The 26,311-nt window shown below is 45.0% G+C and overlaps 1 protein-coding gene across 4 annotated transcripts in view; it reads right to left on the reverse strand.

Annotated features, from left to right (window-relative positions):
* Positions 1–26,311, reverse strand: part of LOC119382384 (histone PARylation factor 1) — a 50,305-nt gene that overhangs the window by 17,272 nt on the left and 6,722 nt on the right. For all 4 annotated transcript variants that reach the window (XM_037650079.2, XM_037650077.2, XM_037650081.2 and 1 more), the window contains exons 5-6: positions 19,467–19,565; positions 3,307–3,536 (exon numbers count right to left, since the gene is read on the reverse strand). In XM_037650079.2, the coding sequence (XP_037506007.1) occupies positions 3,307–3,536; positions 19,467–19,565 (329 nt within the window). The remainder of the gene's footprint in view (positions 1–3,306; positions 3,537–19,466; positions 19,566–26,311) is intronic.

A 26,311-nucleotide genomic window follows, 5' to 3' on the forward strand; every position in this document is an offset into this window, starting at 1 on the left:
ATATTTCCAATTCTGGCACAGCAGTTGTCAACTATTATGCAGATGACAGGCGGAAAAAAAAAAGAGATGGTTATCTCAGTGTACATAAGAAATAATGATACCAAAGTAATAAACATGGTTCTGAGATAACTGAGTTCAAAGTAAGAAAACAGCTGGAAAGCGACCATTTTTTGCCACAATCACCATTTAACTCGTTTAATTAAAACCCACTAGCTTTATAATCATTGTTGAAGTAATTTTTTTTGCTTTCCAGCCTGTCATCTTGCTTGCCTTGTTTCTTTTGTGAGCTGTCGTGCAGCTGTGTATGCAAAGTATCGTTAAGCGCGGTCCACTTCTTTCAGCAAATTAGCTGTGTTGCGGCCAGGCTTCAGTCCTAATGACTTTCAAATGTTGGCACTCGTGATACTGTCACCATTAAACGAAAGAACACTATTCAATGTCATAATCCTCAGACTGTGCAGTCCAAGCAAAGACATCGAAAATGCTGCGATGCAATTTCGATGACCTCAAAACTTTTAAGTTCCACCGCACAGTTTGCGCATACAATTCTGTCTAATTACATCACAAATAATATCCATGTCCATTACAGCATACCTATTGTCAGCCTGCTCGTGATTCTCCTCTTTGAAGGATGCTGAAAAGGCTGAAAGCATCGACGCTGAAGAGCTCGCTGCTTCATCATTCGGCACCTCACTACGCCACCGCCATCCACTTGCATTTGCTACAAAACTGTATTGGTTGCCGCGAAATCTGCGCTTCCCTTGCCCTCTGCTCTCGGCATCCTAAATTATGGACAGGCAAGGCATGAGACGCAAGGTGCGGCTAGGAGCTAAAAGTGCTCAAACAGGTGTGCTCCGAAGCACAAATGTGAAAAAAAAAGAACGCACAGCGTCTTCAGACTGCCTTGGCTGGGAAATCAGCTAGGCAATAGTTAGCCATTATACTATACAGCTAATTCCAGACAAGCATTTTGATGTTCGTACCAGAAGTTTTTTTACTAAAATGAACAGTAAGCACTGAGTGCATTCAAGGGGCCATGTTCACAGGGGTGTGTTCTCTCACTACTTGCTTTTGGAAAAGCTGTTTTGCAGCCAGAAAAAAAAACTTTTTAAGAAGAGTGCGAATACGGAAAATATGCTCAAAGGATTCCAACCTGCAAAGAAAAAAAAAAGTAATTTTTGGTCAATTTTGATGAAACTTCCCGAGTTTATGTATATTTGTGTGCTCATTTCAAATATGCAATTATTTTTCTAGTATGATGTGTAGTTTTTAAAATACAAAATATTTCATGCGCCTTTTGGGGAGCTAGATTTTTTTCTAAACTGAGTTAGTCACAAAGTAAGTCAGCATATCACGATAATCTGGAATCAGAACTGTGTGCAGTGCAACAAAAAATAGATGTTCTAAACTCATTAGAACAAAAGCTACGGTATGTTGAACATTCACGAGTGAAATTTTTGCTTGAAATTGACTCACTCGCAAATGTTCAACATACCATAACTTTTGTTCAAATTGGTTTAGAACATCCATTTTTGTTGCACTGCACACAGTTCTGATTCCAAATTATTGTGATATGCTGATTTACTTTGTAGTGCACTCGGTTTAGATATAATCTTGCTCCCCAAAAGGCACATGAAATATTTTGTATTTTAAGAATCATACTTTAGACTAGAAAAGTAATTGCACATTTCAAATCAGCACACAAATATACATAAACTCACCAAGTTTCATCAAAATCAACCAAGAAATAAAGAAATATTTTTAAGAGCCATGTCCCCCCTTAAGAAGGTATTAACACCACCCATGCTACCACTCATCCAGGTCACGAATGGTGAAACGTTTCCTGTGCTTTGGATGTGCTCCACGCATATAAGTGTTGCTGACCGCTCCACTTCCAAACTACCTGCTGTGCTTGAGAAATGCTCCCATGAACTTATCCTCAGTATGGGCTTTCCATCCACCCACTCGGCCCTTATTGAGTGCGGAAGTGGCTCACTTCAGCTTGACCTACCGTGTTTCTGTGACACTCCAACAGCACATCAACTGCATTTGTGTTCTGTGGATTATGTTTGCCTAGCACCTCAAGCAGTTACGTATGTGAACTTGAGGTCCTTCCCTCCTATTCCCAACAGCGATTACATGTTGACTCCTATTGCTGACATCCTGTTGGCCAGAAATGTTGCCGTTCCTCACACACTTTTGACAGTAACGAATAGTCAAGCGCCTGCAACTTATCTCAGATGGCGTGACTCTGGCCAAAGTTTCTTCCATCGATGAACATGCTGTGGTGGTTGCGAATGCTTCTTTGTCCTCTGCTCCAACCACTTCCTCAAAGAGCACAACCGATGGTAACAAGAAGATTGCCCCTGACCTCCTGGTTCCAGCACAGACAGCCGATATCCCACCACCACATCTTTGACTTTGATGACCGCCCTTTGGTTGAGACATCCCTTGCCACCCATAAGATCAACACTGGAGACGCCAGCCCAATCTGACGATGTCCTTATTACATGTCCCATCCAGAGCGACAAGTCATCCATTGTCAGATTGAAAAATCCTCACAAAAGACCTCACTGAACCATCCTGCAGTCCATGGGCATCGCCAGTCATGCTAGCAAAGTGGAAGGTCGGTAGCCTGCACTTCTGCATAGACTATCATCACTTAAAGGGCCCCTCACCAGATCTAGCCATTTTGAGCTGACAAGCACAATGCTTACATTGCTAACTCACAAATGTGTCAGCCAAGACTTACATCACTACGCGCCCCTGAAAAAGCTCAAATTTCAAATTGAACGTTGTCTGCTCTTCTCCACACGGGCACTGTGCTCCAAGATAGAGCGATGACGCATGACACCAAGTGCGACGTAGTTAAAGGTGCTGTGCCGGGCACCAAACAGGGCCTCAATTTCCTCCTCACTCGCCGCAATGAACGGCAGGCGAGGGGGAAACCTAACTCCTGTCAAGATAGGGTGCACACAACCACGCCTGGCTTATCAAAGTCTTGCCGGAGCCATGCAGGCACCCTCTTCTTTGGGCCCCTTATAGGCCTTTCGCGTGCCGAAAGACAGCCGGCGCATTTCCTCTGCACTTGAGCTGCGACTGTTGGCGTCCCTCAAACGCTTTCACTCATACATAGAACATACAATGCATGGGGCGGTGTTACTTTATATTGAACCCGATGGCAACAGCAAGATTGTGCCTGAGGTGTCCAGATAATTGCTATCGTAATAATAAAAAAGTAATTGATGAATGTATGTCAGTATCACACACAAAGGTTAGGTGAAGACAGCAAAGAAACCACCTTACCATCTGAGAGGGGCAACTTGCGATAGCCGACACCCGTTTTGCTGTCATAAGGAACCACCAGTCCAGCCCCATGGAAAGCAGCGCTCTGTGGCTTAGGCCGCTTCTTGGAAGACTCCTGCAGTGAGTGGCCCTTCTGCTCTGCAAACTCCACCAGCGCACCATTGAGCTTGCGCAGCTTAGCCTTGTCCCGAGAGTTGTCGCATTTCTCCAGGGCTTTGGAAATCTCCTTGCTGGGGTAAAGAAAATGGTCGACTGCACTGAGACAGTAGTTAACAACACATGCATCAAAGCCATAGGAGAAGTACTCCTGTTAAGCAGTACAGACATGATTTTGAGGCATTGCAAAAGGGAAAGTTTTCATTTCCTTGGCATTCAGTGTTAAAGGGGTACTGGCACAAAATTTCACGGCTGAGATAGCCCTCGGGATCGTACTTGAACTGGTACAGCGCATTACGGGGAAGAAGAAATGGCCGAGCAGACCGACACAAGAGGACAGAGCGCTAACTTCCAACTCAGCTTTATTGTGAAAATGCATCAAATATCCCAGTTGAAAAAAAACAATTGGAAGCATTTGGAAATATCAATGGGTCCAAATGGTAATGGTGATTTTCAATTGGGCCAAATAGTATCCCAACAGGACCATTTGGAATTTCCAATTGGTTCAAGAGCTCACTTCCAATTGGGCCGAATGGGATCTCTAACTGGACCATTTGGAACAAATGAAACTACCAAATGGTTCAAATGGTTGCTCACTTGAGCCATTTGGAAGCTCACAATTGGAAGCTCACTTCCAATTGGGCCAAATAGAATTCCCAATAGGGCCATTTGGATCAATTGGAATTGCCAAATGGAAACACTCGTTTTCAGTTGGGCCAGGCGGTTCCATTGGAAATTTACGTCCACAATTGAATCAAGGAATTTGAGTTATCAAGTGCTTCGACTTCGTTTACTTGTGAAGTGTTGAAATAAGCGCTTATTTATATATATACTTGTTATGCCAAGCACCAATTGGTTGCATTAATTTAAATGGTGTGAAGAAAAGATGCACATTTTACAGCCGTGATATAAAGTACCCCGCATGTACGTATTGCAAAAAATATTTATTCCTTTATTCGACGTTTCCCGTAGATCTGCGCACGCCCGACACGAAATCTACTAGCCGTTCGGTCATACTGAGCCGTTGCGCAACTAGCTAATGTTTAAAGCATAGCGGTTAATTCCCTACGAGAAGAATTTTTTTTATCAACATTCGTCCTATCTGCCACGATCGGAGCGCAGTGAAGTGTGCGCCGCCACGACGAACGCCACATTGCCGGCATTTTTGTTGACAGCAGTAGAGTGTACTAGAACAGAGGAGTGCCCGGAACGAGCTTCGAAAAGGGAAGCCCAAACAGGGTCAATCCGCTTGGAGCGCTGCGATTGGTAGTCTGCAATGTGTCGTCGTTTAAGAGATGCGCGCGGCTCCGCCAAAATGGTGCAGGGGTAGAATGCCGGCTTCCCACTCAAAAGGCCCGGGTTCGAATCGCAGCTGCAGATAGTGGGTTTTTATTCTTAGTGTCACGTTTTGTAGCTGTATTGGTTTTCCTTTGTTTCTTAAAACTAGCTTAAGTTGCTACGTGTTGGTTCAAAAAGTAACGCAAAATGTGAAGTAAAATAGAAGAAATTTGAGAGCGAGCGCAGTTATTTGCAGCGCCACCACCCGGGATTGAACAAAAACGTAAAGTATGGCCTCCGAGATTTTCGCGAAGACGAGACTCGAAACGAGATTTCACATTTTACGTTACTTTTTGTATCAATACGTAGCAACAGAAATAGCTTTAAGAAACAAAGGAAAACCAACACAGCCATGAAAGGTGACACTAAGAATAAAAACCCACCATCTACAGCTGCGATTCGAACCCGGGCCTTTTGCGTGGGAAGCGGGCATTCTACCCCTGCACCACTTTGCCGGAGCCGCGCGCAACTCTTAAACGACGACACATTGCAGACTACCGATCACAGCGCTGCAGGTGGATTGACCCTGTTTGGGCTTCACTTTCTGTACATTGGTGCTGCGGCCGTTCCGAGCACTCCCCTGTTCTAGTACACTCTAACAGCAGCATGGACAGCAGCAATAGCAATAGCCGCATCTCAGTAGCAGTAGTCTCGTATCTTTTCTTCACGTTTGCCGATACAAATGCTGAATAATAACGTACCTTATAATATGAATATACATTAAAATTAAGCTGCATTTTTTTATTTACACGTAAGAGCATTACAGGCGGTGGTCTAATATTATTATGACCCCGTAGTTTTGGTAGTTTCGCACATAGGGCTAGTCGTGGTGCTCGCTTTCCATGTGTGCGTGCGGCACGTTTCATAGTGAAGCGTGTTTGCTAGAGGAACCTTGGTGACATTAAGATGAGACATTTATTTTTGGTCGCTTTTATCTGTGGAAAGTGTTACAAGTCAACATCAACACGTTCGAGCGGTTTTTGGTGTTGTACTGGTTGTACCATGCGGTGATCGCTTCGTCAGCATCGATCGAGGGTCACCGATTTCCTCAGCTCTGATCCTCCCATGTAAGTACTGCACTTACATATTTGGAGTTAAAGCGAACGTTTGTCCTGAGTATTTGTGTTCTTTATTATGAGCATGGTGTCATTGGACCTTGCTGCAGTATGAGATGGAATGCGCGAAGTACACTACGTGCCAGTTGATGTGAGCATCCTTTGTGTAATGCCTGTGCCTTATGGCGCACATGTGTCTTTGTAGAAAGCGCTAGCGATTATGTGCAAGTGAACTCATTTGACGTCTAGTCAGAGTAGTATTGAATGAAAAATAATCGGTTGCCGTAAGGGTCGCATTTCGCCTCCATTGAAATGCGACCGCTGCGGGCAGGATCGAACTCCTTTCTTTTGGGTCAGCTTGCCGAGCATTGTAAATGATGGACCGCCGCGACGGCGAATGTTAATAATCGTTACATAGTTTTCCTACAGCATAAACTGCGAGTGCTTGTCAGACTGGGCTAATTAAGGGCTATTTTAACGCTGTACTGCGAAACACGAATGGGCTCATGCTACGCATGTTATTGGGTAAAACTATACATTTACTGTAATTGCGTACGTGTGATGAGTCATTATTGCCTTCATTTCTTTCAAGTGGTGTACAAAGATACGCGCAAGCACACTGCTCATCTAAGGATATTTTCCAATTATAAGAACGCCTGCTGCAACTGTTCAAATAAATTCTGAGTTTTCCCACCATGCTGCCTTGGCTATGTGCAGTTGGCTGGACCAGCAGGTCCTGAGCCAATCAAAGTAGGAACCAACTAAGTGACATGCGATAGCAGCCAGCTAAGATCCGTGCAAATTTTGGCCAATTTGAATTCTACTCTGTGTTTAATCCTGAAATTCCACCTTGGCATGGCTTACCACCAAGGTGTCTAGCTTGAGCACAGACGGATGTTTGTGCTAACTGCGCCACTTGAACCAATTGGAATATAACCAACTGGCCCAAATGGTTATATGCTGACTGCACCATTTGACCCAATTGGAGTACAACCAATTGGCCCAAGTGGAATACAGCCAATTGGCCCAACTGGTTATGTGCTACTGTACCATTTGACCCAATTGGCATACAACCAATTGGTCCAAATGGCCCAATTGTGTACTAATTCACAAATGGAACCAATTGGAATCAGGTGGAAATTTTCCAATTGGTTCCAATTGTTTTTTTAATTGGGATGTAGACTTGCGCAAGCATACAAAAAACACCCTAACGCAACGCCAAGATTAGGCACACCATCGCACCGTCACACGCCACAGATTCATAGATGGTTTCCTTGATTAAGGAAGGCCACTTCATGTTCAGATAAAGCCAACGAAGGGGCGCTGATACATCTGATGCCAGCTCTTGCTATACAATGCTCTTCAATAATCTCTCGAGTGATTTGTGACGGGTGCTTTCTTACTACTTCACATTGATCAAACATAGGGGAGCATCCACAATTGCGGCAGTGAATTCCAATGTGGCCCTGAATTGCTTTGTGAACATTATAATGGTGCTCTTTTAGCCTTTCATTAAGGCAGCGCCCCGTTTGGCCGATATACCTCTTATCACATGAGAGTGGTATCGAGTAAACAACCCCCACTTCACACGGCACAAACCGAGTTTTGTGCTTAGTTGAGTAAACAGTGGCGCGTGATTTGAGGGGATTGACTGCTTTGCAAAGCCGCTGTAACTTATCAGGCGCCGAAAACACCACTTTCACACTGACCTTCTCCCCTATCTTTTTTAGTCGGTGGGAAATGTCATGCACGTAGGGTAAAACCACGGGTCTTTTTCGGTCGTTAGATTCCGGCTGAGCCTTGAAGTTGCAGTCTTTTTTCATCTGTTTTAATAGCTTTTTCAGCTACAGATGCCAGTAGGATAGCTGGGTACCCAACACTCAAAAGCCTTTCAGCTTGAGCTGCAAAGCTGCGCTGCATGACATGATGACATGATTTCCTAAGGGGGTTGATGAGACAAAGATTTGTGATGCTTCGCTTAACTAACTTGGAATGGGAAGAGTCATAGGGTAAAAGAGGTTTTCCAGTTCTAGGTTCATATAGCCAGCACACATGGTCAGGTGAAAGAATCAAATTCAAATCTAAAAAGCATAAGCTGTTGTCAGTTGGCATCTCATGAGTCAATAAAAGCGGTTTAAAACATTCATTAAAAGTCATTACAATATCGTCGGTTAGGTGCTGGCAGGTAGCGTCACTGCAGTCGATGAAAATCAAAAAGTCGTCTACGTAACGACATACTTTGGCGACAATATTTTGGTCAAGCATGCTCATCAGCAATCGGTCATGATATGCAAGGTATATGTCACTAAGGATCGGGGCGAGGCATGACCCGATGCAGACACCGCTATTCTGTATGTATGTATGATCATTAAAAGATACAAAAGTCGACTTGATATAAAAAGACAGAATATCTAAGAGGTTACTGTTATGGACACCCGTAAGATTCTGGAAGGTTTATGTTTGATCAATGATTCTGGAAGGCTTATGTTTGATCAATGTGAAGTAGTAAGAAAGCACCCGTCACAAATCACTCGAGAGATTATTGAAGCGCATTGTATAGCAAGAGCTGGCATCAGATGTGTCAGCGCCCCTTCGCTGGCTTTATCTGAACATGAAGTGGCCTTCCTTAATCAAGGAAACCGTCTATGACTCTGTGGTGTGTGACGGTGCGATGGTGTGCCTAATCTTGGCGTTGCGTTAGGATGTTTTTTGTATGCTTGCGCAAGTCTACATATTTGATGCATTTTCACAATAAAGCTCAGTTGGAAGTTAGCGCTCTGTCCTCTTGTGTCAGTCTGGTCGGCCGTTTCTTCTTCCCCGTAATGCGCTATACCAGTTCAAGTACAACGAACCAACTCGCCCAATCTTCAACACTTGTGCCCCTCGGGATCGATTCTCGTGAACATGCGTATACAGTAGAACCCCGCTGATACGTTTTTGAAGGGACCGTAGGAAATAAACGTAAGAGACGGGAAACGTAAGAGCCGAAAAACAGGAAAAACGGCAAAATATTTAGTGGTACAGAATTTTATTTCAATTCTTACGAGCAGCAAGAAAATTGGCGCGCTCAGCCGCGATCTAGTCGATGGATAGAAACGCGGAGCTTAGGACGGCCTTATCCACAGAAATGTAATCAACGTATGTGATTTTTTTAACACCAACAGCTGTAGGCATGAAAGAACTAAGTACACGCAATCACGACCGGCGCGGCAAGTCCGACCGCGAACCGCACGCACGACCATGCGAGCTCCAACCAGCTCGAACTCCTCCCGTTCTCCGACAAATAACGATGATGATGAGTCTACGCCAACGCGATGGCAGAAGTGAATGCCAATCTCGAAGGCCTTGCTTTCGCAAGCAATTACGTCATACACGCCATGTTTGTGCAATGCAAATCTCAGAGGCTATGCTTTTGTCAATAGTAAATGCCAATCTCGAAGGCCTTGCTTTCGCGAGCAGTTACGTCATAGACGCCATCTTCGCAATTTGAATCTCGAAGGCCATGCTTTTGTTTGCATCAATTGAAAGATTCTGTTGCTTGCGCCTCTCATGCGGCTAATATTACGGTCAAACGAGGCCAAGCTGCGTGAAAATGCACCATGGCCGCTCTCTTTGGTAGTCACTCGGTCGGCTCCAGGCGCACTTCGTGACGTATCATACGGGAACGGTCCGACAGTTACGACGTAACAGCGGGGTTCCCAATACATTGTATCCTATGGGAGCTATGCCGGGACCGGCGGAAAACGACGTAACAGCCGGCAAAACGCAGCAGTGAGGAACGTGACAGCGGGGTTCTACTGTATCACCTACCAAATCTGAACAGCGAATACAGCTTGGAAGGTAATTCATACGAATTTTGAAGTTCACGTGCCCGATCCAGCACTACCACTATACGTTGCACCTCGCGACACTGACATCATGCAAAGTGACCTGAAGGGGACCCCCAAGCTTCCGCAACGTCACCACTGCGGTCGACCTCTGAGATGCCCAGTTAAACCACAACGTCATAGTCGCCACTGCACTTTTTCTGCGCTTGCGCCAGCAAGCTACTGTGGCTGCTCACGAGTCCGTCCCCCCGGCGAATGTGTGGAAGCCTCAAGAAAGCTTTTGCCACCAGGTGACATTGATGACGATGATGACATCATGCTGCACATGCCGCGTGCAAAAGACCATGCAGGCAGTGCGGAAGTGCATCACAGTTCTGTGTGCCGTTTCACATGCTAGATGACATTAGTTGTACACAGCGGCTTGTCGTTCTTGGAGCTCTCCCAAAGCGAAACTGAGACTGCTCAGTAATAAACAGACTGTGATTAATTATCTGTCACACATCGCAGCAAGCAATGTGTTGTGTTATGACTAATAGGCCTCCAGCAACATATTGCAGCAAAAGAACGCCACACCAAAATTTTTGTGTCAGTACAGCTTTAACGCTCTACCCACACTGGAACCAGGAAACATGTATAAAACATTTGTTTCATTTTTAAGTTTTTTTTGCTCAGCATCTGCAAGCCCGCCCCACTGCAATGGACATTATCATGACGAGTCAACGCAGTTCGCTGGGTTGGCAAACTCTGCGTCCTGCATGCTGATAAAATCGACGAAATCGCTGTCGGAGTCGCTGATCGATAATTCATTCATCGTTGTTTATGTGCACCTCATACAACTGACAGCAGACAACAGAGCCACTGCTAGTACATCACTACTGTCCCCACATGGCTTGAACCTCAATCAGAGTGCACTGACACGTCACTCTGAAACCACCCCCTCAATTTCCTCGTTGAAAGTATCTTTTTTAAATAGCAGAACTAAAAACATACGATACTCTTTTTAAGGGTTCTTACACCAGTGTTTTTATTGAGAGCAACAATATGAAAATTGCTAAAATTTGTGCTGGTACTTCCTTTATTGAATGCATTGTACACCATACTGTTGCAGTGAAACAGAGGAGGCGTAGCACAACTCCCTCGAGGTCAACAGTGAAGCATGCAGATATTTTATTTTTATGGCCTTCTTCATGCCTAGACAACCAGCTTTGCTTAATTAAGAGCCACCTTTTGCATCCGATCAGCCACAAGCCTACACATAACATTTGAAACTTCGATGGAAAATGTGTGCACATGTTTACGATCTTAAAGCATCTATCTGAACTTGCATTAACGGGCTGAGATATAAAATTTGTGGCTAGTGCGTTCTTTCTTTCAAATGTTTCTTATTGCTCCAGGAAGCATGATAAATGCTTGAAGATTCATACATTCTTGATAAATAATATAATATTGCACTGTTTATGTGAACGACTATCGGTTTCGGTTTCTGGGAGCCGAGTTGGACAGTGACGTCACTGTCTAGGAACCATGACGTGGGCCTCAAAGCTGTGATGTACAGAGTGCTGCATCGTCTGCTCTCACACACACGCACGCACACACACACACACACACACACACACACACACACACACAAGCAACCGCCCTGATGCTTTTAACACGTGCTAAAACACTATACGCCTTGTGCACCGCCTATAGAAGCGCCACTGATAGCCACCTAGCAGGCGCCGCCGACAGTACGTGCGGGAAGCCGAGCAGACGACAGCGCTTTGCACAGCTTTGCTGTGAGGAGATGAATGAAGTTCGCGGCTGCTATTTCCCCTTCGTGCAGGTGCCAGACAACTAATTCTGCACTGGCAGCTGCAGGAAAGGCGCGGGCCTCTACAAAAGTGGACTTGTGCACGATGTTTGTCACGAACGAGCGCTTAACTAAGCGCACGTCGCCGATTTCGAACGACGGCATGAAAGCCTGGCGCTGACGGTTCGTGCGCGACAGAGCGCGCGCATCGAAAAAACAAGTATAAAAAGGCGCCGGGAGCGCGCCCGCGTGCCTCTTACTCTCTCCGCAGAAGACGCCACCGACATAGCCAACGAATGCGAAAGATTGGGATATTCGAGAAAGCAAAGCCGAGCCAGCGGCGCCGTCTGATTCCGCAGACAAATCGGTGAGAGGATCTCGCCCTTTCCCTAGCTTTCGCTGTGCTACGCACAGACGAATCATACGCAACTTCCCGAACCCAGGCGCGATCCGATACAGGCAATGCAAGCGCAGCAAGCGCACGGGGGCAGTCAGTCAGTGAGGAGTTAGTCGGCGAAGAAGTTATGTCGTTCTAGTGATAGCATCGTTCGCTCGACCGCAGAAGACGTGTTGTTTGATGATCTAGTGCTGTGAGTTAAGTATCAAGAGATGACAGTGACAAGTTTTGAAGAGGGTCGCCGAGAAGACATGTGATGACCGACTGCGGAGGAGAATGAACGTCCACGTGGAGTGAATTGTCATGCCGGTGAATATCAAAGGTGCGTCACGCAGACCAGCGTAACAAGATCCAGCTATGAGGTGCAGCTCGTGGTGAACATCCGCTTTGTTTTGTTTCCAAAGGTGACGTCTCAATCACTTCTTGTTCTTTCTGAAGTCAACCATTGCTGCATTTCTGTTTCTGTAAATAATAAATATAGAACTCAGCTTGTAATAGCGCGGTACATGTACCGCGCTAGTACAAGCTAAGTTCGTGGATGACCAACTCGCCCAAACTACAACACTTCTGAAATATAGAACGTTTGAGCGAAGTGCCCTGCACGGCAGTCGAACCGAACCAACGCATGCTCAGGCTGATAACTTTAGTCGTCTACCAGTGTCAACATGATCGAGTGCATCCAGCGAGCACCGATATGACAGAACGAAAGCATTAGAGCAAGAAGCGACGTGTTAACCCGCACAATGACGAAGCGGCTCGTCTTTGCCAACGAACAGCGGCGATCCATTGCTTCCGTCGCTCTTGCTCAGGAGGCTTTGCGGTGAGTGAGTAAAACAGTGTTCTGGGCGCGTTTTTGTAGGTGTTTCAGCACTCCACTCCACAGCAATTGTTATTTGACATCCCTTGAAGTTTCGGCCACCACACATACAATGAACATTGCTTATTTCACTACGGAAACGTGAACAACGCGGAAACACACGTACAACGACGTAGGAAACCACGGCGGCCGTCTGCTTGCTTTCCCGAGAGCAATGATTGAGTTCGTCACCTATGGCGCTTCCGTCGGTGCGCACTAGGCGTATAACAGAGAATCTTAGTGTGCATGGTATTCCGGTATATGCGGAGGTGTTTGCGAAATACCGGGTAACCAGATGATGGCACCTATACCTTCTGACGCTTCGGACAATTGCAATTACTGACACCATACCTGCCAAGTTTGGAGAAACGGAATCCGGGAGATCTACTCAATGGGGGGGGGGGGGGGGGGGGGGGGGGGGTACTGCGATAGCAATTATATGGACACTGTCAGCGGGATTTTGCGGTCGCCGCTGATCTGTACAGAGTCCAAACCGATAACATCGCTTACGCATCGTCTCTTTCACGTGTGAGTAAAAGTGTGCTAGCGCTAGGGACGAACGCGGTTGAAGCAGAGATGAAACGACCCGGCCGTCGCCGTCGCGCGAAGGGCACATGCGATAACATCGCTCCGCGTGCGAGGCCTGTCGTCGCTTGCTTACCAGTTATTTCATCGGGCAAGAGGCAATAAGGGGCGCCGTTGAGACGGGGACGGTCGCAAGCGCTGGCGAACACGCTATCTCGACAGACATCGGTAACAGGTACCCTTTTATGTGCTGGGCTCTCCACTTAAAGCAGTAGTGACACAAAATTTTGAAGGCGAGACAACTTGTGGGATAGATTTGTGTGTACACAAACGCATCATCTACGAAATATTAACGGCTGATATAACCTATAACACATTTAGGATCAATTTTTAAATTGCTTGTAGCACATCTGTACGCGAAACGTCCTACCTCGCGTCACCGTGACGCATGGGGCAATGCACTGGACGCGCGGGGGGAAAGCTGGATTTCCGGGAGATTTTGCTATGCCCCGTACAACCGGGAGAAACGTTCAAAATCCGGGAGTCTCCCGGGTAATCCGGGAGACTTGGCAGGTATGTAACACATTTCTTTCTTTTCAACAAATGTCCTTGAAAAAAAAATGTTTAAAATGGCAACAATTCAAAGTTATGCCGCTACCGAGAAAATACACCAGCAGAGAAGTAGAATACACTAGGTTTCTCAATAACAACTCTGTGCTTGCTCGGTTCATCTTAGCGCCGTCAGATGGCTCAACATGTCCGGCCTCTTACGTTTAACCGCAAAGAAGTGTGTGGACGAACTAACATTCTCTAATGCCGTCTTCGTAGGTTCGCGCGACGATGCAAAGCAGCGCTTTTCCTGCGTGTTTGATTTTTGGGGCCGTGCTTTTTTGTGCTGTTTATCTTCAGATGCGAAGTACTTCGCAAAATGCCAGCAAGCTTGGCTAGTTCAGCAACACTGAGAAAAACGAGTGAAGGTGGTTTTGCAGCTGATGCTCTCCACAGCGTTTGTAAACGTTTCAAAGGAGAAAATTCAAGGATATTCAAGGAATTTTAAGGGCCTGTCTCACGTTTTTCAAGGACTAGAAAACGGCATCCATATGAGGATTTTTTTTTATAAGTGTTTCAAAGTCTGACTAAATTTATCGCACTTCTACATGTACAGTTGAAACTCAATTTAACGAAATCATCACCCCGCTCAAATTACTTTGTTAAATCGGGAAGTTTATAAAATCGAGAAAGGGGTTTTTCAGTCCTTCGAAACTCAAAATTATAACATAGAGACACCCAAAATATACCACGGCATTGGTCTTGCCGCTAAGCCACGCGTGCTCGCGTGCTCTGTTTAGTTGTACCGAACATTGAGCTTCACGTATGTGGTCAAGGCGATGCAGAAGGTAGACAGTCCCGTGAAATATGACATGCAGCCGAAAAGCAAACAGTGGGAGAATGAATGCAGTGATTATGCGAGCAAGGCAAGCAAGTAAGTTGTGAGAAGACGATCAGTGTCATCTGTTGCATAAATCATGAAATAATGAAAGCACACAGTAGTCTTCCTGCAGGTGCATCATAAACCACTGCCACCCACAGTACAGTAAAATACCACTTGAAAGAACGTCAGTTAAACAAACTATTCAGTTGTACAAACTTTTTTTTAAATCCCCCACCGAAGTTTCGTTGGACCCAATGCTAACACATTTCAGTTCTGCGAACATATTCTGTGACATCATCGAACGCCTCTCACATCATATTGATCACAAATTGTCTGAAAGACAGAGTACAGGCAGCACTTTGCGTTTTGAGGACTATGGCACCTGTGACTCTCGCGTGGAGACATGTGCCACTGTCTGCAGAAGAGGTTGCAGGGAGCGTCCTACCTCAGGAAGAAGAAGAGGAAGAAGTAACCCTTGTAGAGGAAGCACCAAGAATTTCAGCTAAACAAGCACTGACGTACTTAGAAAAAGTGAAGTCCTTCGCTGCCCAGCAGAGTGTTGTGCCAGAAAAGGTTTATGAGAGCTTGGACGCATTGGCTCAATTCATGACCACTGCAGTCTTAAGTGCACAAGTACAGCAAAAGGTTACTGCATTATTCAGAACATGCTAAATAAGCAGAAATTCACATTCAAATGTGCTGCATTGCAAATAAAAGGGTTCAAATTTCACTTCAACAACTGATGTTTTCTTTAGCTCCAGATATCAAGTTCCAACATAGTTATTTCGGTTCAGCAAAGTTTCACTTTAACGAACTTTTTCCGGGGTTCCTTGAAGTTCGTTAAAGTGAAGTTTCATTGTACCATCTGGTACGTAACAGTGCGACTGTTGAGTCCACTGTTCTGTGCATGTGAGTGGTGTGCAGCCTTGTCAAAATAAAACCAGGTTCGTGACTATGGGTGACAGATGTTTGAGCACAATAGTGTTAGTGCCCGCGCTTGAAGAAAAAAGCCATCTGTGTAAAAAAAATTGAAAAAAACTTGCGCTCCTTTTTACTAATTTATCTCAGAAAAAACTTTGTGTGAGCCGGGTCAGATTAGGCCTAGGCGGGATTTTCATTGCCAGCATTGGCGGTGTGCTTTGAGAGGAAGGAGATCGGCTGTTGTGGCATGTATGAACATGTCGGCATGCTCAGAGGTTTTTTGTTTCTGTTCGCAAGTTCTTTTTTTTTTTGAAGAACGTCGTTGAGTTGTCAGTACGAGAGCCATATGGTCCACATCCTGGGAGAGTGAGGCATAGAGCAAGTGGATTGTAGGCAAGCCCGAAGCGAGTGAGTACGGAAGCCTCGTAGGTGGTCCGAGTTTTCTGTAAATAGTTTTTTCTGTCTCTTTGACTCTGGGAGTCGCAGCTCAGGGAGCCGGGTGCCCAGGGTCCATGGGTGTCAATGCTGTCTTGTATTGCGGCTCGACGCTGGGGCGTCGAGACACCGTCAGGGATGGTGGGCGCCGATCGCTCGGTAAGCTGCTGTGTGCAGCGAGCAAGTAAGGCCACCTCACAGAGCTGACGTCTCCTCATGGCTACCTCTTCTGCGCCTATTCTGGGTGCTGGTTGGATGCTGGTTGTTGTCGAGCGACTCGTTAAACCTAAGGCTCTTCAGAGCTGCATGTCGCATGTAAGACACAACCAGATGGATCGTGGGGTTGAGGTGTTCCACTCTGCTTCCCTCATTCTATCTTGCGTTGCATGAAGTATGCCATGAAGTATGCGTCAAGTATGCATGAAGTATGCGTCAAGCCAGTGCAGCGGTGTCAACCAGCGGCTGTGTTGCGGTGCACGGACATTCTTTAGAGACATTTGTTGTTAGGGATTTGAGGGACATGTGTTGTCTTCTTTCGTAGAGTTTGTGTAGCTTTTGTTTTCAGTTTTTTTTTTACCGGGATATGTGTTGATTTAAAGGGACACTAAAGGCAAATAATTTATGTCACAGTGAAAGCTGAATGTATGACGTCTAAAATGGCAATATTATCAACAGCAGTGCCCTAACTTGCCGAGAAATTAAGCTAAATGTATCACACAACGTGAGCCACGAGCAGGACATTTTGGAAATGATCTCGATGACGTGAGAGCGTCCGGCTACAATTAATCACTAGTAATCAAACTAGCTGCAATAAAAAAAGAACCTTCCGTGCATCAAGAGACGTAATAAAATGCTGCTTGTTCGTTTCTGTTTGATTCATGGAAAAAAGAACCTCTTTGGCGTTGCCTTGGGGAACGGCGCACGTGGTTCAAAGGTTCCGTTTTCGCCGAACTGCGCTTCTCCTGGCGCTCGGCTTCGCTCACACGGTCGCATGTCAGTGGTAGTTTCGGTATCACGTACTGCCACCTGTGTTTTGTACGCTCATGAAAGTTGCCCTGACAGAAAGTTCGACAAAATGCCGCAAGCATGTGATGTTGCCGGATGCCCGAATGGTGCACGCCGCCAGTGCACGCCACTGCGCAGTAAAGGCGGGCAACGTTGGGCACGGCAACAGTGACGTCAGAAAGGCCGCTTTCAGGCGGATGATTTGAAGTGTGCTAACGCGATGTGTACCACTAAAACTTTATTTTATTTCAAAATAAGCACTTCCTTGGCACAAAAATAGCACTACGAGATTTCTGGACCGCTATTTCAACAATCAACATCGACTTAATATTTGCCTTTAGTGTCCCTTTAAGGTTGGGGGGATGTGGGGGTGCTATTACCCCCTGTAAAGTCGTTTGTGCCTCATGGTGCACGTGCGTCTCGTGGATAGGCCGCAGTTAGCTTTAACAGCCGCCAAACGAAAGGTGGTGCTGCGCTCGTGCGAGGTAGGTTTAGCACGGTGGCGCGTGCAGTGCTGCCTGGCGGGAGAGAGGTTAGGCGGGTACACAGAAAACAGCAGGGAGTCTCTTTACTTCATTTGGGCATAGTGGGTGCATATTCCGGAAGTAGAAGCAGCGCAAACACACAAGACGGCCCCAGAAAAAAGACACGGCACACACAGGTGCTGTGTGTGCCGTGTCTTTTCTATGTGGGGTGTCTTGTGTGTTCGCGCTGCTTCTCTTTGTATGAACGGCTCTCAGTGGGGTCCTTAGGCACAATTCCGCGGGTTGGGCCCATGGGCCCTCGTGGTGAGTCAAACATCAGAGACGTCGCATGCGCACAATGTATGTGTTAGGTTTTCTGTGTATTGCATCTGGTTATTTCGCGCTACTAGTTATGTATTAGATTCGGCCGGCGAGCTCACCATGATGTAAAAGCAGTTGAATAAATGTACATGTGCATAGTCTCCATCCATGAGTGCGCATTTAGGTTTCTTCCACAGTGGCTGCGGTGCTCAGTAGTTTTGTTCCAACTCTGTGTGTGTAGGCACACGTCCCTTCAGAACTGCGTGGACGCTGCCTATGATCGTGTTATTAGTGACCACGGTTTCATCCACAGCAAATCAAAACTATCAAGAAAACAATAAATAAGTGTCTCTTACATCAGTGCATTTTCATTTTCTTGATGAATATGTAAATGCAGGATCTATTTTGCATAAGGGCAGTGTAAAAGCCGCAATTTTAGTCATTCACAACTTCGTTCAATTGTGAACGGCTGCTCAAGACCCCTCTGTCTTATGCCGAAACGTGCTCTGAACCTATTCCTTGTTACGTACTACCACCATTACCAACATCACCACGAGCACGTGACGCTGGAAAAATGGCCGGCAATTGATTGTTCATCCATCACAATGCAGCAAGCGAGTTTTACGCCAGCATTCGGTCAGTGCCTGAAGCCCTTCCTCTTCAACAGCTTCCACAGTGTCCGAGTTTTGTGAAATTGCGCGTGCATTGCCTGATGCCAAACGAAGCTGAGTGCCACATCCGCTGTGAACGAAGCTGTGGTCACTTGTCGCAGCTTTGACTCCAGTAGCTATCGACGCAATCACAGAGGTAGCGTACACTGAGTGAAATCTAAAACAAAACAAATTTGTTGCAGCCGCTGAAGCGTTGGTTGCCGACAATCCGACTGTGGTAAGATTGTCAGTGGTGATCACACATTTCTGAAGGCCTACAGCTGTTTCGGTTGTTCACGAACGCAGTTTTTGCCCCTTTGCATAGCACATTTGAGGTACTTCATTCTTGGTGCGCTCCAAGGATCATCCGAAGCAACCAGGTAATGGCCAAATATGACCAAATTAACGAGAGTTTGATGCCATTAAACGATACATATGCATGTCGGGACCAGATAACATGTCCTAATTATCTGATTTTCCGAACAAACGGGGGTTGAATTAGCGAGCTTTTACTGTACTGATTTTTTTTTCAGACCAATTTGGTTTCCAACTACAAGTTTCTTCTGCTAGGGTTTTTTCACATTGCATCATACTGGTTATGCACCAACTTTCCCAACCTATTCTCCCAAGCACATTCTGGCTTACATTGCAGAAGGAGCTTGATGTGGGCGAGTTGGTGTAGCATACTGGAAAATTCCTCGTGTGTTTTGAACAACGTTAAATTTTCCAGTATGGCTTACATTGGCTTATATTGCACTGTTACGAGAGGGGGTGTGCATGTGATGAATTAAATGAGAAGCACATGAGCAACAGTGAATACTCAGTGCATGAAGCGAGATGATGGTGCGAGATTTTGGTGTAAATATAGCATCATTTAGCCCAGAGGTGTGACCTCACCATAAAAATATGACTATATGCTCCAAGACTAGATGGAAAGTCCAACTCCTGAGCATGGCTTTTCACGATGTCAAGATACAATGTCTTACCTGAGTACAGCAAACAGGTTTCCAGCTACCTTTACAATTTTGCAGCCTTCTGATGCAACATTTGATGCCAGGAATACAGGCATCTCCTCTGGGTCATCCCTGAAGAAATTCCAGACTTAAGTTTTCTATGACAGATATACTGTTTTTCTTCAGCTAGGGAATATAAAGGAACTTTTGTCCAAAACATGCATATAAATGGACAATTAACAGAAAAAGGGAAAAATGAAAGATAATATGTTGGAAACTAATACATAAAATGGCAAGGAATTCCCATGTATCACCCCCATTTTAGGAGTGAATGACTCTGAAGTCAAGGTGAGCAGTGAATACCTTTTCATTATGTTAAAAAGCAAGATAACACACGTCAGACGGTAAATGTAGCCAGGTGCCATTCAAAGATCATAGTTGCAATCCAGGTCTGTGACATTAAGAAATGCAACCAAATGCATCATGAAGCATTATGCAGCTAGTTATGCATTTTTATTGCTGGGTCATTCCACGCCAACTGTCCCAGTCTGGGCACTCGACAAAAATCAATTTCTCTGAAAAAATCTGAGAAAATTACACACGTATAGACATTAGTTCTGCAGCATTTTCCCAAAATATTTTGAGCGGCAAAAATTTTTTGGGCACGTGAGCGCCATTTGAACTTCTCGATATGGTGGAAAATCAGGTACGAAAGAAAAATTCGCTATAAATGGAACATTTCATGCATTCATTTGAAACTTGCTTTTTTGTGTTTTTAAAGCATCGCGCTTTCATTAGAGGACAGTTGCTTAGAGTAGCTTTATGTTTTTCACTCCTTGGCGCGTAGGTAAATTTGGGTAAATTGCAGCGTTTTTGAAAATTTTTTTTACAAAAGACAACTGTAGATCAAATACATCAATTATTTTTATAGAACTCTCCATAAAATGTACTATCGCCTAAAGTTTTTGATTTGCCCGTGTGCGGCGCGCAGGCTCCAAAATAAAATCCTGAACTTGGAAAAAATGCTACATTGGCCTATGTTCAGACGTCTGTAGCACCCTAAGGTGGTCCAAGAAAAAATGAGCAGAAAAACGCATACGATTGAGAATCATAACTTCGTCCACAGAAAGTTTAACTGAAGTAGTTTTTGTTTTAGTGAAGAAAATATTTTTTGAAATTTAGTCCCACCATTGCAATATTTTGCTATGGCGGCAGTACAAACCGACTGAATTTATTGGATAAAAAAAGAGGTAATGTATCCGTAGCACATGGTTTTCAGCTTTTTTTGTTAGTACTTTATGATTTATATTACATATCAAGGAGACGATAAACAGAGGTAAAAATATAACAATACCATTGGCTTAGGTGCCGAAATTCCCCAATAATGAACCACGTTACTTATTGCATGCGGCTCTGAGAACCATTTGGCGTCAAAATAAGTTAAGTCTCATAGTTCATGTAAATCGGAGAAAGGAGGCGTGAGCGTGGTCATTTACAGCGGATCCAAACGGAGTTCATCTAAGTATTGCGCAACGAACGGCACATGATGTGACAACGCGCCGCGTATTCACGCATTCCGTCCGTCGACCGCGACACTACGGACGGGATATGCCAAGCTATTTTTCACATCCTTATTTGGATGGTTGCAGGCAGCAGATTTTGGTTAAAGTAGAATTTGTCAGTCTGGTAACATGCACTGTTTTACAGCTGTTATGAGATCACAACAACCTATTTATGTGGCGTAGTTGTCCGGCGCCGCTTGCTCCACCTCCAGTGTGCGTAAACAATGCAATAAGTAACGCGATTCATTATTGGGGGAATTTTGGCATCTAAGCCAAAGCTATTGTTACATTTTTACCTCTGTTTCTAATCTCCTTGATATGTAATATACATCATAAAGTACTAACAAAAGGAGCTGAAAACCATATGCTACGAATACATTACTTCTTTTTTTTATGCAGTAAATTCAGTCGGTTTGTACTGCCGCCATAGCAAAATAATGCAATGATGGGACTAAACTTCAAAAAATTTGTTCTTCACTAAAACAAAAACTGCTTCGATTAAACTTTCTGTGGACGAAGTTGTTATGATTCTCAATCGTATGCGCTTTTCTGCTTATTTTTTTCTTGGACCACCTTAGGGTGCTACAGACGTCTGAACATAGGCCAATGCAGCGTTTTTTCGAAGTTCAGTATTTTATTTTAGAGCCTGTACGCCGCACACGAGCAAAACAAAAATTTTAGGCAATAGTACGTTTTATGGAGAGTTCTATAAAAATAATTGATGTATTTGATGTACAGTCGTCTTTTGTAAAAAAATTCCCGAAAACGCTGCAATTTACCCAATTTTACCTACTCGCCAAGGAGTAAAAAACAAAGCTACTCTAAGCAACTGTCCTGTAATAAAAGCGCGATGCTCTAAAAACACAAAAAAGCAAGTTTCGAATGAATTCGTGAAACGGTCCATTTATAGCGAATTTTTCTTTCGTACCTGGTTTTCCACCATATTGAGAAGTTCAAATGGCGCTCACGTGCCCGAAAAATTTTTGTCGCTCAAAATATTTTGGGAAAATACTGCAGGATTAATGTCTATATGTGTGTAATTTTCTCAGATTTTTTCAGAGAAACTGATTTTTGTCGAGCGCCCAGATTGGGACAGTTGGCGTGGAATGACCCTGCTTCGATTCACCACTCCTTGCGATCATCATGGACAATGAGCCGTGACAAAATTGCTACTGATAAACAGCAAGCATTCAAAGCCCCCTTTCCCTAAGCTGCATATCATAGAAGCCCTAATTAATGGCTGCATTCAGTTTTAAACATGTAATACAGTGCTTGAATGAAACATGCACAGGTGCACTTCCAAATTTTGATCACAACAACGACAGATTTATTTTGAGCACCTGAAGGCACCGATGTACTCCAATGTCAGCAAAGCGCCGCGTTTTGCAGCTAATGACCACGACTGACAGCTGTGCTCTTATGCAAATATGCGGCCTCGCATGAAATGCAACCAGAGCTATTTATAGCTGGGCTGCTAGGCACGGCATCGCCAATTTGACGTAACGAAGCGAAACCACCATGCTCAGCGGTTGCCATGTGTGTCACCCTTTACAAGAGAATAAGAAACCTACTCCTCTGAAGTGATGCACATGTAAACAATTCACACAAAGCTGCAGAGTTCCTTGATGTGTGCAAGAGCGTGTTTTAAAAATGGCTGAGCCAGAGGAAATTTGATGGGCAGCAACAATGTTACTCATTTCAAACAAATTTTTAAAGATCACAGGGCATATAAAGAGATTAAGGCGGCCTTGATGAAACATTTTTATGTCGGCATGCATAAAGAAAAACTTAAATGTTGACATTCGTTCCTAGTGCATTTTTTATTTGTCTCGTACTTACACGCACCAATATAACCATGTTCCACCAAAGGCATAACACAATTCAGCTTGCTGAGATTAATTAGCTGAAGGGGCAGTTGTTACTTGTACAACAAACTGCAAGAGATATTTTTCAAGCACATGCGCCACCAACGGGCACGCTGCAGGAGCCACCGTGGCGAGCACGCAGGCTTAACCACAAGCTATGTTGGGCTAGTTGATGCTGAGCTACTTGAAAGACAGGGCGCAAGGTTACGAACGAGAAAAGGCAGAAAGAACACCGCATTCTTTCTGCCCCTTCTTTTTTCTCCTCGTTCATAATCTTGCGCCACAACTTCCAAGGAGTGCGCAGGCCCCACGCTTCAGCGTTCCACAAGTGCCACGCTAGCACTTCTCAGATCAAGTGAATTTGGCAAGGCACAACATATTACTGCATAGTTCAACCATGAACTTGTGCGTTTTGCTGCAGTGGCCTCTACAATTTCCATCTGTTTAGTGTTTCCGTGAGCCACTGTTGGGCCAGCTGAGCAGTTCAGAAAAGTCCCCCCCCCCCCTTTTTTTTTTTGCCAGTATGCCCTATGGCATGAATTAAATCCAAAATATACAACTCTGTTCTCTAGAAGAAGTCCAGGAGCAATCTCTAAAATTCATGGACGCATTTGGAATCAATGTTCACCGACATTGTCCATGAGCACAAGGTGAGGTTCTGATATATAGAGAACGAGAGAGTATAGTCGCCATTTAGTAAACTAAGACTTATGAATTCGGCATTCCAGCTCATACTGCTTATGATACTATGTCTTCACAATATCGGCACGCGATGACACGCATGCTGCTTCACTGCTAGAGCTGATATACATCCTCCTGGTAATACCTACACTGAATGTGTTATATACCTTTCACATTTCATGGGTAGAGATACATGCAGGTGCATTCGGACATATGTAGTATCTACAATTTCAGAATAGTCAACAAGCAGCGATGCGTTCTTTTCGTTTCGTGCTCCCACGGCACCAACAAGCAGCAGGCGACCGGACAGCCAGCTCGCTCGATGTGCGCACTTTTCCCATAGTGCTCCACGCACCCGTGGAGCATTCTAGGATTACTTGACAAAGGATTATAGCCACATAGCTAATCAAATTATCACTGATTACCATTTTAATTATTCACTTTAGGGCATGTCCCCTTCAAGATGATTTAGATAAAAGGAAAGAGCTTTTAAGAAGAGCTGTGCGAATAGCAAAATTTTGAGTGCGAAGCGAATTCGAGTATTAAAATGTCAGTGTGAATCGAACTGAATATTTTTCAAACAGTTGTCGAACATTTTTTTAATACTTCGAAGTGAAATTACAGAAAAAGAGTTGCAGAGGATGCCTAAGTACACTCTTATGAAATAGCAACATGAAAGCGTTTCTTTTGGCTAGGTTGGTGAAGCGCTGGACGGGTCGTGTTCCCTAGTTGTCTTATCAAAAATGTGGCAATGCACAGACCGAATTGTATTTATTTAGATGATTTGGTGCAACCAATGTGGTGTCGACAACACTTTACATGCGAAAGGAAAAGACGCTATTTTCTCAACCTCTCCTCCTCCTTAAACTTCTGCAGAGGCCCAACTAATGAGGCAGACAAGGGCACACTCCCTTCAAGTCCGGAACCCCATAGATGTGAATGTAAAAGAACATCTGAAATTTTGGCCGCTGAAACTCTTCAGCGACAGATTTTCCAGACTTTCTGCCCAAATTTCAGGTCTGAAACGGCATTAATTAACTCCCCCGCAGCCCCCACCTCTGCCGCATCTATCATCTCGTAGGTACGAACCAGTGCTTTCTCGAGTCAATCTGTTTGCGGCCGTAGCAGAGTCCGAAAGGCAGCTTTGCCGCAATGCCAGAGTGTGATGGGGTGAAGCATATCGAAAATCTGAAGGGGCCACTGTCACGGCGCAGTGCAGCGATGTCTTTACGGATGAGCACCGGAAATGCACGGAGGTGTGATGGCGGCAAACACGCCCAACCCTTATGATAAGCATGTTCAGCTGACTGCTCAGTAGTGCATGTGGCCTAGCGCAGTGGTATTAAGCGTGCACACAGACGCACTGCCTTCACGAATGAAAGCAGCTCGCCCGGGTGCGATCGGGAACAGAGTGTTCATGACATAACCAGGCCTATCAGAACGAAAGCTATCATGGCAAACGCGTGCATACAGTACAGCAAGTGCCCTGGCAGTGACGGCGTCAGCTTGGTTAGTGATGTGCTGCACACAACTAGGAACGATCGGCTTCACGCGGCAGCAAATTGTGCACATCAGCGGAGATTCGGAGATGCATGTGCACATCGTTTACGTGCGCACACGCGTCGGAGAAAGCAAGAAGAGTCGTCTGCTCTTCCTCCAGTCTTTGTGTTCCGCGTCATTGTTTCCAAACGCTGCATGTGAGAGGGCCGTAATCTATTCCACGCTTGCTGGCAGCGGAGCCCATCACAAGACGGGGTTCGCGGCAGGTACCAAATGTATTCACGAGGGCCTGGGCGTGCACCAAACTGCCTGATAAGTGTACTGGGAGGCATTAAAGCTATTTCGGACATGGCTGTGCCAATTTGAGCGCTTGAGTGGAATAAAAAGCATGCATTTGTTTTTTCGGACGATTTCGCAGTACCTATAGAATCCGAAAAATCGGACGTTGACAGTATTTATCTTCCGGAAGTTCAAATACTTCGAAAAGCTAAATTCCGGTACGAATTGAATAGCAAACACTATTCAAAAAATGTTCAAAAGTTCAAATATTCGCACTCCCCTACTTTTAAGATTACTGGAACACTATAGATATCTGCCTCCAAAGTCTTTTGAAAGATGTGTTTGAAATAATCCTGAATCCCTTTGCAAACTGTTTGGTCTTTTGTTTTGCACTATCGTGCTGTCCGTCTCGGTGGCTACACAAATCTCTAACTGCGTTACATGCAATATCGCTTCATAAAAACGTGTTACGACACTGGATATAAAGGCACAGAAAACACCATTTTGCTGTGTTGACAAACTCTGAACTGTGGAGGCCAGTACAGCAAAAGCACTGTTTCATGACCCCAAATGTTTTGAATGCTGGGACGTTATGCTTTGTGCTAGGCGATCTACCACAACCCCTCATTCAAATGTGCATTGAGCAAGCTCTCTAATGAAGTGTGGTTCAAATCGCCATAGTGCATACGGAAAACACAGTGTGTCAGCGAACAGACTAAAACGTAGAGCACATACTGCCAGGGCGGGACCACCACGTTAAAAAGTGTTCACGTTTACAAGAACACAGCACAAATTTTGCAGCGAAAGCTGTTACAAGATCACAACAACAGCCGTTTTTGGCGCCGCAGTTGTCCGCCGCCGCCGGCGTCCGTGACCGCTACTGTGCGAAATAAGAAAAATTTCCAGGATGGAACGGAGTTCAAACCTGGGCCCTCTGCATGGGAGCCCAGTATTCTTCCTCAGAGCCATGCCGGTGCTTGATGCTGCTTTG

This window comes from Rhipicephalus sanguineus, chromosome 2 (assembly GCF_013339695.2).
Source record: "Rhipicephalus sanguineus isolate Rsan-2018 chromosome 2, BIME_Rsan_1.4, whole genome shotgun sequence".
NCBI classification, from domain to species: Eukaryota; Metazoa; Arthropoda; class Arachnida; order Ixodida; family Ixodidae; genus Rhipicephalus; species Rhipicephalus sanguineus.